The sequence below is a fragment of the Lagopus muta genome, chromosome 6 (genome assembly GCF_023343835.1).
Source record: "Lagopus muta isolate bLagMut1 chromosome 6, bLagMut1 primary, whole genome shotgun sequence".
NCBI classification, from domain to species: domain Eukaryota; kingdom Metazoa; phylum Chordata; class Aves; order Galliformes; family Phasianidae; genus Lagopus; species Lagopus muta.
In genome coordinates, this window is record NC_064438.1 from 38,702,451 (window position 1) to 38,717,892 (window position 15,442).

At 48.0% G+C, this 15,442-nt stretch overlaps 1 protein-coding gene and 1 long non-coding RNA gene across 4 annotated transcripts in view; one reads left to right on the forward strand and one right to left on the reverse strand.

Moving 5' to 3' along the window:
* The window catches only part of LOC125695019 (uncharacterized), a 113,084-nt gene extending 107,457 nt beyond the window's left edge, over nucleotides 1–5,627 (reverse strand). The window contains exon 1 of one of the 3 annotated variants that reach the window (XR_007377777.1): nucleotides 5,514–5,627. This is a non-coding gene — a long non-coding RNA (uncharacterized LOC125695019). Of the gene's footprint in view, nucleotides 1–4,587; nucleotides 4,697–5,513 lie in introns of those variants that run through there. The other 2 variants (XR_007377776.1, XR_007377775.1) reach the window with 2 other exon arrangements.
* Nucleotides 5,144–15,442, forward strand: VASH1 (vasohibin 1). Its single transcript, XM_048949015.1, has 7 exons — nucleotides 5,144–5,666; nucleotides 10,467–10,555; nucleotides 11,528–11,584; nucleotides 12,654–12,728; nucleotides 13,722–14,103; nucleotides 14,475–14,587; nucleotides 15,122–15,442. Exons 1-7 carry the CDS (start codon nucleotides 5,400–5,402, stop codon nucleotides 15,192–15,194), a joined length of 1,056 nt encoding a protein of 351 aa, XP_048804972.1. The 5' UTR covers nucleotides 5,144–5,399; the 3' UTR covers nucleotides 15,195–15,442.

The window sequence follows — 15,442 nt, forward strand, 5'->3', positions numbered from 1 at the left end:
TGATGCCAAACCATTTCAATCTATGGTCTTTCACTGATGGAAATAGTTGAACTTAAGAACTTAACTCTTAACATTCTTCCACTAAGCACCCAAGTATTGCGGTGCTTTTCCTGTTTCCCATCTGGATGAATTAACCTTCAGACATCAGTCCTGCACACGACTCAAAACTCTAGCTTCTGGTCTCACGCCCTGCCTCTAAGCTGGGGTGGCACAAAGCAAGTTAGATGATAGCCTGTTCGCTTCTGTGTTCCAGCCCTGAAATGTCACAACTAAGCCCTAAGTCCCTCTCATCAAGCAAAGTTATTATTAAGAACAAAAGAGAAACTCCAAATCAAACAAGTTGTCAAGTTAACATTATCTTGTACAATCCTTGCCTCATTCCAGTGAGTTTTAACCTTCCTGTCTTCTTGAATCCCAGAGCAGGATCATACGTGGCTGATGTATTCACAGTGTGACAGACGGGATGGGAAATGCCATGTGACAACATGCTGGTTATGTGAAACAGCAAGGTCAGTCAGTTGTGAGATAACTTAACAGGCCAATGATAAGGGAAGATTAATGCACAAGTTTTTCACAAATATTTGCAGATATTTGAATAGTTGATTGGGTCCAAAACTCCCTTCTCTTAGATCTGATCTACATGGGGAAAGCAGCCAGCAGGACCGCACCCGAACAGGACAGTATGTGGAGTCACTGGGACAGCCACTGAATCAGTCATTCTTAACTGCCCACAAAGTAGGTCCGTCATGGCTCTGCTACAACAATTGCCCAGACTAAAAGTTATTTCAACTTCACAGACAAATAGTAGCAGCTTTGCTGTCATCTTTAGAGATACTCCTGATCAGACCTCTGGAAAGAGAAGAATTAAGGGCAAAGGTGGAATTTCTGCTCTGGGCAAAGATCTACTGCATCACTGTCATACTGCTTGGCAGTATGCTTCTCAGGGTCTTCCGTACAGCAGATAATTTGACTGCAATAGACAAAGACATTTGTATGATCATGCTAAAAAAGTACAGTTGTGAGCTGGAGAAACTAGAAGCAGATAAAGAAAACACTCTAGAACAAAAAACACAGCTTAAAACATGATTTAAGTCTCCATCTTTTTCTGAAAGTAGCTAAAGAAAACAAATCAAATGCTTAAAAAAGCTCATTCATATAATGCACAAAAATGTATTACAAATAAAACCCAACACCTTAAATTAAGCCACTCTGCTCTGATGTCCCACTGACATTTCTCTCACGTAAGTGCTGTAGATGGAACCTAAGAGGCTATTTGTTCAAGTAAGGCTCATTCATAGAAGAGAGCTTAGCTTACTACTAGCCATCAAGAGAGCCCTTCAAATCAGCAAGAACTGTTCCCGCCTTCAGCAGAGAATACATTAGGCCACTGATTTTCAGTCACTGAAGAAAGGGTCATGAAGGGATTTTAACAGGCCATAAGTCCTCCTCCCCAGTGCAAGATCAGCTCTAACTATATTACTTCTGACTGAAAGCCAACAAACAATGCTTCAAACCTTGCAATGACACAGACGCCATATTTTGCTGAGGCTATTTTTTCTCCAGTCTTTCACTGATCTTACGGGAAATACGTTCATACAACATAAGTACAATGAATCCAAATTAATACCACACATATTGCTTCACATAAAAAATCTACAGCTAAAAAGCTAAGCAGGTTTTCTTCCCATCCCTCTGCTGAGCGCACTGCTCCAGTGCAGCAGGCCGAGGCCACCCCAGACTCCATGTGACATCTTCCCACTTCACCCTGCAGATGAACCCAGACACCACTGGACCAAGGCCATCAGCAAAGCTCACATCCAGTCCCCCACTCCTCACTTCCTCTCACAGCTGCCACCAGGAGAGTAAAGCCTGGAAGAAAATGTGAATCTGCAGGAGTATCTACAGGTGCAAGGAAACCTGTGGTATATAGGAACACACATCATAACTACACTGCAGGCTCTCAGGTGCCATTTGGAAGCCTGAAGTGACTCCAGCAAGTGGAAAGCAACAGCCAAGTCCTGAAAATTAGTTCAGACAACCCATAGGTGCCTTTGAAATAAGCAATCCGAACGCATACAGAATAAATATGTGAAAAATGCTGCAGGAAATTGAATGGTCATTGATAACTTTGGAGCTAAATCAGTCTGGGGAAATAAATTAAGATGTTGGTTTGTCATAACAGTCTGAAGTCACTGTCTCTGGAGTCTTCCAGACATACAGAAAAGGGAACAAAACAGATAAAAAAAGGAACCAAGCAGCAGAGTCCATGCTCTGCGTGACACAGTGTTATATCACAGAATTATTTAAGATGGAACAGACCTTTAAAGGCCAAGTAGCCCAAGTCCCTGCAGTGAACAGGAACACCTACAGCTCAATCAGGTTGCTCAGAGCCTGGTCCAGCCTGACAGCCCTGGGATGAGGCATCCACCACATCTCTGAGCAACCTGTTCTGTGGCTTCACTACCCTTATTGTAAAAAATTTCTTCCTTATATCCAACATAAACCTCCTGATCTAGTTTGAAACCATTTCCCCTTCTATCACAACAGACCCTGCTCAAAAGTTTGTCCCCTTACTCCTTATAGCACACCTTTAGATACTGCAGGCCACTCCCAGGCCTCACCAGATCCTTCTCTTCCCCAGGTTGAACAGCCCCAGCTGTCAGCCTGTCCTCACAGGAGAGGCATTCCATCCTTTGGATCATTTTTGTGGCCCTCTTCTGGACACACTCCAACAGGTCCATGCTTCTCCTTTACTGAGGACTCCACATATGGGCGTGTTACTCAGATGAGGTCTCAACAACATAGTGCAGAGGGGCAGGATTACCTCCCTCACCCTGCACTTCTTTTAATGCAGCCCAGGACACAGTTGGCCTTCCGAGCTGCAAGGGCACACTGCTGGCTCATGTCCAGCTTCCCACCCACCAGTAGTCCCAAGTCCTTCTCAGCAGGGCTGTGCTCCATTCTTACATCCCCCAGCTTGTACTGATAGTGGGAGTTGCCACAACACAGGTGCAAGACTTTGCACTTCAATTTATTGATCCTCATGAGGTTCACCTGGGCCCACAGCTCAAGCCTGTTCATGGTCTCTCAATGGCCTCACTACCATTTTCAGAAACAAGTTTTGGATCCCCTGCAACAGGTGGAACTCCCACTTCACCCAGAGGGAGGCAAGAATTTCTTTAAACTGCTCTCTACACTACTTGCATCCAATATTTTGTATATTCTGAGTGAATTTATTCAGAGAAGTTTTGGCTTGACTTTAGTCCTTTCTCTGTTAGTGCTATTTGTCCCTTCACTATGAACAAGTGTTAAGCTCCCTGTTATAACTAAGCTTGACCCTTCCAAACTGTTCTCAAGTGTGATTCACAGAAAGCACCTGCACTCATCCTCTACAGAAAACAAGTAAAACAAAGCTTCCTATTACCATTATTAAAAAAATAAAATAAAATTGAGTGTTCTGGTCCCACATTGTCATAGCTACAGTAATCTGCTCCCAGAAAGGAGAAACACCCATTGCACAGCCCATATCCCAAGTAACAGTATCCATAGACAAGATGATACTAGCTGCCAACACGTGGCAGCCATTTCTCTGCCCTTTCTATCACCTCACTCACACCCACCTGGCACAGACCAGTTCATTCTGCACAGCTGGGCTCTGATTTTCCCAACTAAACAAAGTGTAGCACCAATTCTACCTTCAAAATACTGACCCGTTGCTGCAACATTACTTACATGACAACCAGAGGAGATAAACACCGTTTATTAAATACTGCAGAACAGCAAACAATCCTCCAACAAAACTTGTTTTAAAGCCTGCTGATAATTATTTGCAACTATTCCTCCAATTAAAGATACATTTCAAGCCGTTAAGGACACAAGGATTGTGTTGCACTTCTACTGCCATGCAGGAAAGAACAATTCTTGAAGTGTCACAGATGCTGATATATTTTTTTTTTAAACCTCTGGCTGCAGATCAGACTTATTAGCACATATTTCTGACAGGGGGAAAGCAGGAGCACAGAAAGCACCATACATTGCTAAGCACCAACTACTGATGAAGTTCAAAACCAAAACCCCTGCTTCCATGGAGAGCTGTGCTCAAGCATCAGTCAGGGGAAGCAAAGCAGCTCCATTTAAAAGCTTTGCACTATGCTTTCCCAGCACTGTTACCGGCAGCACGCCTGTCACCCCAACATACAGCCCAGCATGTGACCCACTTCTGGGCCTGTGCCAGGAGAGGAGCAAGGGCTGAGGAATGGACACAGCAGGTATGACCTGTTTGGATAAAAGGCATCTGGTCAGGGGCTGTGCAGTAACTCCTGCTAAGACTTGGCCACCCTTCTTGATGTAAGGAATCTTCTTCACTTGCACACAGGTAGGAGGCAAACACAACCGTAACACTACAAACCTTACTGAAGGGATCAGTCAGCGCTGCTCAAGATCCGCATTCAAGAAAAAAATCCCTACTCAGTGAAGAAAGTGTTTAAGTATTACAGAAAGCGCAGTTCCCTCATCTCCACAGCGTGACACTCAACCCTGGGCGCAAACAGAACAGACCCATCACCCTCAGCACCCCGTGCTTTCTACCTGCCGGCTCCGTCCTGCTGACCGCGTCCTGCACAGCCCCACAAACGCTCCGCACCTCAGAGAGCACCTGGAGCAACGACCGTTAAACGGCCGCGCCCCGCCCCTTTCATACGGCCCCGCCCCTTTTACCATACCCCGCCCTCTTTCCCGACCACGCCCCTTCTCTCGCCCCGCCCCCGGGGCTCCCGCCCGCTCCCTCCGTCGCACTGCCGCTTATCGCCGGCCGCAGCCGCCCGGGCCCTTATCGCTCGCGGACAGTAGCGACACGCCCGCCGCGCGCCGACCGCTGCGGCGGACAGCGTCCACGCTAGTCCCGTCGCTCCGGTGGGCCGCGACATCCCCGCGACCCCCGCGACCCCCGCGCCGGCTTCAGACGCCGGGCCCGGGGCGGAGCTGGGCGGAGCGGGGCCGGGCTCGGCCCAGCCCAGCCCGTCGCGGCGGCTTTGTTACCCGCATGCGGCAGCGGCCGGGAGGCGGCCGTCTCCGCCCGCCTCGCGGAGCGCTCGGGAGGCGGCGCGGCGGGGGCGCCCCGGCAGCGGGCCCGCCCCGCTCCGCGCCCCCCCTTCTCCGCCGCGGGCCGTCGGGCCGCCGGCGCCTCCCCGGCCTGATGCGAGCGGGCGGGAGGCGTCCGGCGCCGCCCTGCCGGGTTCTCTCTCCCCCTGTTCTTTCCCCCCGCGGCCCCCTGTTCTGATCCTCCGGGCGGCGAGGCTGCGCTGCGGGAGGTGACGCCCCGCTCTCCCGCCCGGGCCATGCGGAACGCGGCTCCCGGCGGCCCGGCGAGGGGCGGCAGGCGCTGAGCGCGGGCGGCGGCGATGCCGCTGCCGGGGGGCGGTGGGGCCGCGGCCGCCGCCAGGCTCCCCGCGTCCGGCGAAGCGGCGGCGGCGGCGGCGCGGGAGGAGGAGAAGGAGGAGGAGGAGGAGGAGGACCTGCGCGACGGCGGCGTGCCGTTCTTCGTCAACCGCGGCGGGCTGCCGGTGGACGAGCCCACCTGGGAGCGGATGTGGCGGCATGTGGCCAGGATCCACCCCGACGGGGAGCGGGTGGCGGAGCGCATCCGCGGCGCCGCAGATCTGCCCAAGGTGAGGGGCCGCGGGGGTGCCGGCCTTAGGGGCGCGAAGAGGCGAAATGCGAGAGCGGCGGCGCTGGCCCGGCCCTGCGGCTCGGAGCGGTCCTCGTGGCGGGTCCCGAGAAGCTGTGTCCGATCACGGTGCCGGGCTCTGACGAATCGCCCTCCTCACGAGGGGCCGTGCTGGAAAGTAAATGGCCTTCGTGTGCGCGTTGTGTGGGAGGGAGATGGGCCGGCTTAACAGAGTGAGAAGAAGGATGGACGATGGAAAGATGAGGAGTTGGACTGGGAGCCCCCGCACGTGAGGAGTGGGACCGAGGGAGGTGAGGCTTTACATCAGAAGTCAGATTCGGGCACAGTTCGTATAAGGAACTCTTGCACAGGACCATATCTGATGGAAAAGGACCGTTGATGCCCAAGAATCTCAAGAGGAGCTAGCAAACGTGCACAGAGCTTTTTGCTGGTGTAGGGTCAGATTTCTAAGCATATTCCTGGCCTACCTGCAGAGAACTCAATAAGAAGAGGAAGCAATGGGCATTTTGTGTGGCTTTGGGCCCTACTGAATCATTTACACATGAATCTGGGTGGTTGTTGCTATCTGCTTGCACCTTAACTGGAGAAAAATTCCCCCTTTCCATTGGCATCTTGTGAACAAAAGGCACTGCAAATACTTGGTGTGTCGCTCCATTGGCCAGTCAGGGGAGTGTTCCCATCATGCTAACAGGAAACTGAAATACAGAAAGATTAGGCATTTTCTTCCTGTGCTTTCTTAGCAAATACTTCATTCCTTGAGAATGAAACTTGAAGTAGGCAAAACTGCACTGTTGCATGGTGTGCATACAGGCAACCTGTACCGCTGCCCACGGGGAGCTCCGGGGATGTGTGTGGCCGAAGTTCCTTTTTGCAGTAAGGAGTTACATGGCAGTAACCAGACCAAATTCTAAATCCTAACTGCAGGCCCTATTCTAACCCTGCTAGACTTCTCCTTTTCCTTTCACATTTCCCTGGACTTTGTTCTGAGCCTGAGTGAAAGCTGAAAATTTGTTTCTGATCGGTCGGGGCATGCAGTGCTTCATTTCCTGATCAGAAGGGATGATTTGGTGAGGGAAATGGAAGAAAGAAGTTCACAAACAGGAGTGTGGTGTGCAGGAAGGGAGGGGAATACTGTGCTCAGTCTCTGCTTTCGATCATCATGTGAAGTACTTCTGCTTTTGTTCTCACTTAACGGTCTTTTACAGTTTTAGTGCCAGAGGGTCACAGTCAGGGGATACAAGCAGGATGTGCTCCTCTAGAATAACTGATGAAAGTGGTCTATCCATTATTTGTTGTTGTTTGGTGTCTGCTAGCACCCCTGGGAACCAGAGCTATCAACTCGACTCAGCGCTGTACAATTTGAAATGCTATGCCCAAGCTCACCAGGGCCTACAGACAAGATGCGGGGATGCAGGAAGCAGCTAGGATGAATGGGCTCTGCTTCCCAGCTCTTCCTCCCCTCTGGGAGTGTGTTTTATCTTTGAGGTTTGCTTGAGATGCATCTCTGTGTCATTAAGTTTCTTTGCATGACTGATGCAACAGATGAGAATTAGGGCAGTGAGCAGCGCAAGCTCCTCTGAAAGGCCAGATAGTTTCCGTAGGCTGAAAGGCAATTACACCTTTTTAAATGTTGGGAGTCAGACAGTAGTTTGTTCCCTCCCAAATTTTTGCCTTGAAGTATGGCCCATGCTGGGGGAAGTAACTCTTGACAGAGTTGTCCATAAGCTAAACATAATGCCATAAAATGATGACTGCATAAGGCTGTGTCCAGACACTGTGGAAATGTTCACAGATCAGCTGCTGAGGCTGTGTCTTTTGCTGTGGTGTTGTGTTCAGAGATCTCCCCTGGGGCCAAAGGTTTCCTTCTGGTAGGTTTGGAGTATCTATTAAGCAAGCCAGGCCAGGATACAGTTGATTGGCTGTGCATGCAAAGGTTGAGTGTGCCACCATCTCACAGGTTGTTTCCTTTCTAGCTGTAGGTGTGATATTGCTTGGACCTTCACAATGGAAATACAAAATGTGCCCTTGCCTCCTTAAGAAAGGCTGGATTATAAATGCAGTAATTATGAGGGCGAAGATGGGAATTATTGCATCTGATGAGCTTGTATGGATAGACAAGAAGAAAATCCAATTTCTTTAGTCAGGCTAATGACTGGGATTGATATTGCTCCTATGCGGCTTACAAAAGGGAAATTAGGGAGGAGCTCAGATAAATAAAAGCACTGTAAGAGAAGCTGTTGCTAAACTAGGCTGGCCAAAAACGTATCCTTGTGACATAGATAAGGCTGGAGTTTTTGTCTCTCTCCCATCCTTTTTGTCTCATGCACATTATAGCCCACTTGGTACATAAAAATCTGTTGTTCTCTGAATCCTCTTTCTGAAGTCAGGCCCAGTCCTAAGCATATAGCCAGCCTGTCAGCATGCAGGAATCCAAGGGTGGGGTGATGCAGCCCCTCAACACAAGTGATGAGGGACCAAGGATGTGTTCAGTCTGCTAAGCCTGGCAGAGGTATGTGCTCTTGGAAATCTGGGCTCTCTTCCTAGCTCTCTCTCCAGCTTTCAGTACAACTAAAGGGAGAGCAAAATAGATCTGATTTTCTCTTGTTTCTCTTGCAAATTAATTCCTCTTTGCATCCTGGAGGACTGTTAAGACTGCCTATTTATAAGCCTTCTGAGATATGCCATGGATAGTGCCAGGTAAGAACAAATTCTTGAGGTCAGAGTGGGATTGAGGAATGGGGACCTTTCTCTTCTCTCTTGCCCCAGTAAAATGCTGTAGATGTATAAGAAACTGTAGCCCAGTCTGGGCTGGAAGCCCAGATCTGAGAGAAAGTGAGCACACTGTACTTTCATCAGTTTAATTACTTGAGGTGCACGCAGCTCTCTGTGTTAACTAGTCCCCTGCTGAACTGGTTGTCATTACAGTGTGTCAATCCTTTGAGGAAAGGAGCATCCTTAATCTGTGTTGTCAACATGGACTTAATCGGTGTTTGGAATGGTAATCCATTCCAAAAGCATGAAAGTCCCCAAGCTGACGAAATGAAACAAAGTGAAATAGTCATACTGTCCTGCTTGTTACCTCTCTGGCTGTTTCTGCCTGGAAATGATATCCTGTGACTCAGTTGTCAGCTCCCAGCATCCAAACTGACTCAGCTTGTGTGGTTCCAGAGATGGCTCCATCCCTGTGCTACTCTCTGGAGCCTTCCCTGCTCCTGCTGTGGCTGAACAAACACAGTTTCACATCTGCTCCTGCTGTGTGTTTCCTGCAAGTGCCTTAGCTTGCTCCAAACAAGGTACAGAAACAAGGCCCATTTCACCATTGGAAATGGTGAAGTGGAACATTCAAGAGATGTTAGGAAAATATGTACCAGTGTCCAAATGATACTATTTTCTTACCTCTAGAAGAAAAGAAAGATTGAGATGGGTAGAGACTGAGTTTACCTCAGTGTCTGCTTGCCGATGGTAGTTGTAGATAGATTGAAAAACCATATAGTTGCAAGAGGCAAGGACAGTCCCTGGCCACTCAACCATATTGGCACAAGCAGGATGTGGCCATGTGGCAAACCAGGTCAGGGAACTGATCTGACTGAGAACTAGCCATGCTCACTGGCTCAGCTTTCAGCTGGTGCAGGTGCCTGGCCTGCTTCACTGGTCACTTCTGGCAGCCCAAGGCAGAAGAAGGAGGCATGGAAATGAGTGACTGCAGATACACATGCACAGGGAGATGAATGGCTCAGCAGTGCTGCTGGATACAAATCTGCTGCCAATAGAGGCAGTTGGTGTGCAGCACAGTGGAAGGCCCCAAGGGAAGATCTGTTTCTGACTCATGCTTTCTTAGGTGGGGGATAGCCCATGTCTGGGGGAATTCTGAGCAGGAACTGAAATGTTAAAAATCAAACTGCTGTGAAAAGCTACAGTCTGGTATCAGATGGGTGTGTGAAAGACATGAGCCATCCTTCAGAGGGAAGATGCTAAATTGTTTCTGTGAGCCTGTCAGTCACACCAAATTTGTGTCTTCTCCATTATATTTGTTGAATGAATATGTCAGGGCTGTCTGCCATCCTGGCTTGCCTGTCCACTGTAGCTGAGCAGACAGGACATCTTCCCTTCCTTAGACACATTTTCTCAGCTGCTGACAAAGCTGCAGTTATCCCCTGTGGAGCAAATGGAGGGGAAAATTGGACTGGACCCATAAGGCTGAGGCCTTAGAATGGGACAGCAGTCTGAATGGTGAACTTTCGGAAGTCATTCCCTGTGTAATTCAAAACAACAAACACAGAAGGTGGGGAGTCATTATGCTGCCCAGTCTGTGTCCTAGTCAGTGCCAACTCCTCCGAGATTCCAGGAGGTAGTAAGGATTCTTGTAAGCCTTTGCTCCAGTGGCTTTGGGGGAAATTATTTTCAATTTTTACCTCTCTCTTTTTCTTTTTTGTTTTGTGCTTTCCAGTTTGCCTACTCAAATGGGCCCAGGCTCCCCTGTGTGATAGTGTTCTTGTCTCACATCTTTCCTTGTCAGTTAATTTTGTCTAATTCTTTGCCTGTTACACTCCCTAACAGTAGGACCCTTAGGGGCATTTTCTCTTGCAGCTCTGTGGTGTTGCTTCTTTAAAACTGTTACCAGTGAATCAGTTACTAGTAAGGGAACAGAGGAGTGTACCTGACATGGTCACTTCAGGCAGCAAAAAGGGGCTGGTTTTAGAGGAATGTGGCTCATGTAGCTGTGTATCACTGAGTTCAAAAGAAGCTGGAGAGGTGATTTATGTTCTGTTCCCTGTTTCAGATTCCCATACCAAGTGTGCCTGCGTTCCAGCCATCCACCCCCATCCCTGAGCGCCTGGAAGCCGTACAGCGCTACATCAGGGAGCTTCAGTATCCTTTACTGTTACCTTAGTCACTGATACGATTACCCAGGAAGAAGGAAGCATATTTTCTTTCTCTACAAAAGAGAAGAGCTCGTTCTGATTTAGCTGGAGAAGAACTGAAGCTTGTTCACTGAGAACAGGAGATTGAGCTTTGGATGATGGTTTGTTTTGCTGCTTTGCTTCTTTTCTGTCCAAGTTACCATCTGATCTTGTTTGCTCCATGGCATGTTTTCAGAGGCCCTTCCCCACCACCCGCTCTAACCAGCCCACTGGCTTCATAATCACATTTCTTTTAAAGTGTATATCTAACACCTTGAGAGCAGGGTCTCAGATGGACTACAGTGTGTTGCCTTTCTGTAGCTGTCTCAAAGGACAGTCAGCCACCCTGCTCTTGTGCATCTGTGGTATCCTGCCCCTTTCTGTTCAGAGCTGCGCCATCCTTGCTATGCTGGATAGCAGGTATGTGCCTTGCACGCACAGTGTAATTTCAGTGGTGAGACGCAGATCCAGTCCTGACCTCTGCCTCTGCAAAAGGTACAATGGCAGTCTTTTTGGCACCTTTCACCCATCAAGGACTCTGTGTCTCAGACTGGGTCTCTGCCAGACTAAGAGTAAAGTACCAATAACATTTTAAGGCTCTGTGCAGAAAGGAGCAGACATATCTATCAAACTTTCTCTGCCCTAACTGAAAAAATGAGCAGAGCTTGGTCTGTCAGCACAGAACTTTGGGAAATGAAGTGGAAACCTATATGTGGTGAGGAGGAAAAGAAGAATTGACAAGAAAGAAAGAGAGTGGGACTAAGGAGGAACTATAAGTGGGAAAGATGTGGAATAGGGAGATGGAAATTTTCTTGCTTTGTTGCTGTATTTGCGAGATCCTGAATTTGCTCTGAGAAATAGTATCATGAAAGTTCTTCGGGCAGGTTTTCTTCAAAACACTACTTACCAAACTGCCAAGCCCTTAACCTCTTACTTCTAGGTACAATCACACTGGGACACAATTCTTTGAGATTAAGAAGAGCAGACCTCTGACTGGGTAAGTGCCAGGAGCCTCTACCACACTTTATCCTTGCTTTGAAGTGTTGGGGCTTTGCTGTACCCACTGTTTGTTCACTGAGCCCCTGACCAAAGTCTAGAAGGCAATCACTATTTTCAGTAGTGAAGCTCCATCCTTCTTTAGTTGACTTTATTGTGTATTGCCTGGGGTATGGCTGAGTAGAGCTGTGTGTAGCCTTTCTCAAGGACAAAGGTTTGTTGTCATGAATCAGTAGATCAAGTAAAATGACAGAATTGTATTTCAGATATGTGCAGATTCTTCGTGTTTCTAATTGCAATATAACTACATGAACTTGTGATGGATTCTGAAGTTAGGTCCTGCCCTAAACAATCCTTCTAAAAGTCAAGCATCTTTATAGGGCTAACTTTATAGTACCTGTGAGTGCCTTTGCAGTATGTATGCTTGCTAAACTTTGGGTGTGTCATACTTTGAAGTAGGAGGAGAATTCTTCCAGCTGCAAACCTTGGAGAAGAACTGTGCCTGATAAGCTTCTGTAGATAAGCACCTGATGTTCACTGGCTCTCTTGGTCAGCATACCCTCTCAAGACTGGCTTCTTATTATCTGTCTGGTCCACAGGCTTATGGGAACTTGGGTGTCTTGCACTGTAGTCAGTGCAATGTCTCCACGGTATTTACTGAATGTAGAACAATATTGTTTCATGCCATAGAAGAGGCCTTTGCTGTCCTTGGGCCTTATGAGGCAAACACTGCTGGCCCCTGGTGCACTGAGATTTCTGCTTCTGGTCATGTCAGTGTCCATCCAGAACTCACTGAGCCAAGTGCTGTGGTCTCCCTGGGAACAAGACATTGGCTTGCAGCATTATTACCATTCACTGTAGGAGCTCCTTGTAAGCAGTGACAATATGTGGAAGAGCGCAGGTTTGGATTTATATCTTCCTAAAACACTCTTCTTTTCCCTATCCTTGATGCACCTTTGTCTCTCCTGGAAACCCACATTGCATATACACTGCAAAAGGGCTGAACTAGCCATACTTGCATAGTGCAAGCCCTCTAACTCTCCACATCTTTCCCTTGTCCTGCTCCACAGGCTGATGGATCTGGCCAAAGAAATGACCAAAGAGGCCCTGCCAATCAAATGCCTGGAAGCTGTGATCCTGGGAATGTATCCTTTCCTCCCAGAAATGTGCATGCCTCACATCCTTGAGTTTTCCCCTCTGATGTTTTGAGGTTGCTGATAAATATTGTCACCAAGCCCCACACCCTTGTTTTTCTTCTCCAGTTCTCCCCAAAATCCCTACCAATGAAATCCAAATCCAAGCAATCTTCTGAAATAGTAGAACTAATTCTTCAGAGATGGGGTGCTGCTATGGACTACTTTGGAAGCAAGTAAAAGAGAAAGGACCTAAAGAACATATAAAGGTGGCAAAAATATTAGCTAGGGTTAGGTGAGGAGGTCCTTTGTGGATAACATTTTCCCTTACTGCGATGTTGCCTGCATGTGTTCTACGCTAAGATAAATTAGGGATCCTCCCTCCCCAACACCTAATTATGGTGTATGTCACTTCAGTATGATAGGTAGCATTGCTTGTCAAGTTAGGCAGTGCCTTTAATTCTAGGCTTGTGCCTTCTTCAAGAGCTTGCTTTTCCCAGCTATCTCCCAGACATAGTCTATGCACAGTCTACATCCATAGACTGGACTACAGATTATTGATGCAAATTGACAAAACCACTTGGAGGGGCAGAGATGGCAAGTGGTTCAGAAGTGTGGTCTGAGTACTGAAGGATCCTCAGTTTCTATGTGAAATAATAGGGAAACAGATTAAATCAAGCTGATGAACAATGCTACAGCATTGCAGCTTGAAACTATGCAATACAGCACACTAAATGTGTTGGCGTTGCAACTTCTGCATCACAAAACTGTCTGGAAATGAGCTCCTTTTTGTTGACCGCCTTGGTGAAAAGGCCAAGTCTGGTTTCCTCATCAGTAGGGCAACTTGCAGTGAGATGGCCAGTTGATCTGAAGAACAAACCCCATCAGTGTGATACCTGAATGACTAAGGGTGCTAAGCAGGTTGGGAGGGTTTGAAGCAAGAAGGAAGTAGCTTGCCGAGCAACTGGCATCACTGGTTGTTTCCTGAATAGTGGCTGCTGTTAGTTACCTCACCAACAACATGACTACGCTGGACCGTTTCCCCATCAGCTTCAAAACCCACTTCTCAGGGAACTACTTCCGACACATCGTGCTGGGGGTGAACTTCGGAGGCCGCTATGGGGCACTGGGCATCAGCCGACGCGAAGAGCTCATGTACAAAGCGCCCGTCTTCCGCACACTGAGTGAACTCATTTTTGACTTCGAGGAGGCGTATCGCCGCTGCTGGCACACGCTCAAAAAGGTGAAGCTGGGGCACTGTGTATCCCATGACCCACACAGTGTGGAGCAGATTGAGTGGAAGCATTCCATCCTGGATCTAGACAAGCTGAGCCGGGAAGACTTCCGCAAAGAGCTTGAGAGACACGCCCGTGACATGAGGCTCAAGGTGAGCAGACAGCACGGGGCAGTAGTAGTGTGCAGCATCCACTGCCTTGCCCAGCCTATGGCACGTTGGGGGAATTAGAGTGGTGATGGAGTGGAGTGTGAATTGGCTACTCTGCTTTGTGATTAGGCTGGTCCCATAATGGACACGCAGGCAGTACTGCAGTTGTGATTACCTTGGACTGTATACATTCCTTGGAGCCATAGCAGTGATTGTGGTTTGTTTTCTGGCTTTTGTATTTTTGGTTCACTTATCTTGCTTTTTTGTCTCTTATTCCCGTTTAATTAATAGTTCTTCAGCTTCGTGTTTTCTGACTACTACTAGTATTGTTTTCTGCTCATGTTACTCTCTTTTTTGTTTGTTTGTTTTGGCAGATTGGCAAAGGAACAGGGCCACCGTCTCCCACCAAGGACAGAAAGAAAGATGTTTCCTCCCCACAAAGAGGTCAGGCCAGTCCTCATCGCCGCAACAGCCGTGGGGACCGACGGTGAGTGGGGCTTCTGGCCAGAAGGCCTACCCAGTGCATCTCTGGTTTGTTTGTTTGACAGACTCTTCCTTGCTTTTATTTTTTTATTATTATTTTTTTTTTATCCTTCTGATTTGTTACTGGGGCTTTGGTTTTTGTTTGGTTGCTTTTGTTTTGTTTTTGATGTTTAGGTGGGGAGGAGGGAGGCTGCTTAAATAGTCAGTGATCCTGGTGCCGGGTACTTGCCTAGGAGTCTCAGTTTTGATATCTCACAAACCTATGCCTAAAGAGATTCTGCTTACTGGTCAGTGGGACTGTTTTCATCAAAGTGATCTGGGATACCACTGTAGACTTCCTATTCTTCCTAACTTGTGTTCTCTTCCTGTGGAGACTGCCAGGAGAGTTGGTGAAAGTTATCAAAAAATCATGCCTTCAGCCACATAGGTTAACTGTGAAGCTTTCCTATATGCTTCTTTTGTGCTAGCCATCTGTACGTGCGGGCTCTCCTGACCAGAAAAACGATTCCTGAATAGTTCTTACCCTTTCTACACACAGGCCATCTGGTGAGAAGAAGCCTGCTGACTCCAAAGCCATGCCAGATCTCAATGGGTACCAAATCCGGGTGTGAAAAGGCTCTACAGACTTCTTGCTGGCCACAGCTGGGACCTGGATCCACTTGCTGCAATTCTGACAAAGGGGAAAGGGGAGCGGGAATGGAACAGAGTGCTGGTCTTACAGGTACCTTCTAGTGGGACAGTCCCAGAACTGGATCCCATAGGTCCCAAAGGGTTCACCTGCCTGTTTCTGGAAGAGGTGTCCATCTTAACTCACTGAAATAAGTATTTTTTTAAAAAGAAATAAAAAGTTCGGTACATC

What these genes read in the sequence shown, in the direction of transcription:
- VASH1 (XM_048949015.1), top strand. Translation starts at nt 5,400, where the DNA reads ATGCCGCTGCCGGGGGGCGGTGGGGCCGCGGCCGCCGCCAGGCTCCCC. An exon ending in AAGAGCAGACCTCTGACTGG is followed by an intron (nt 11,585 to 12,653) that starts GTAAGTGCCAGG and finishes CCTGCTCCACAG; the next exon opens with GCTGATGGATCTGGCCAAAG. An exon ending in GAAGCTGTGATCCTGGGAAT is followed by an intron (nt 12,729 to 13,721) that starts GTATCCTTTCCT and finishes GGCTGCTGTTAG; the next exon opens with TTACCTCACCAACAACATGA.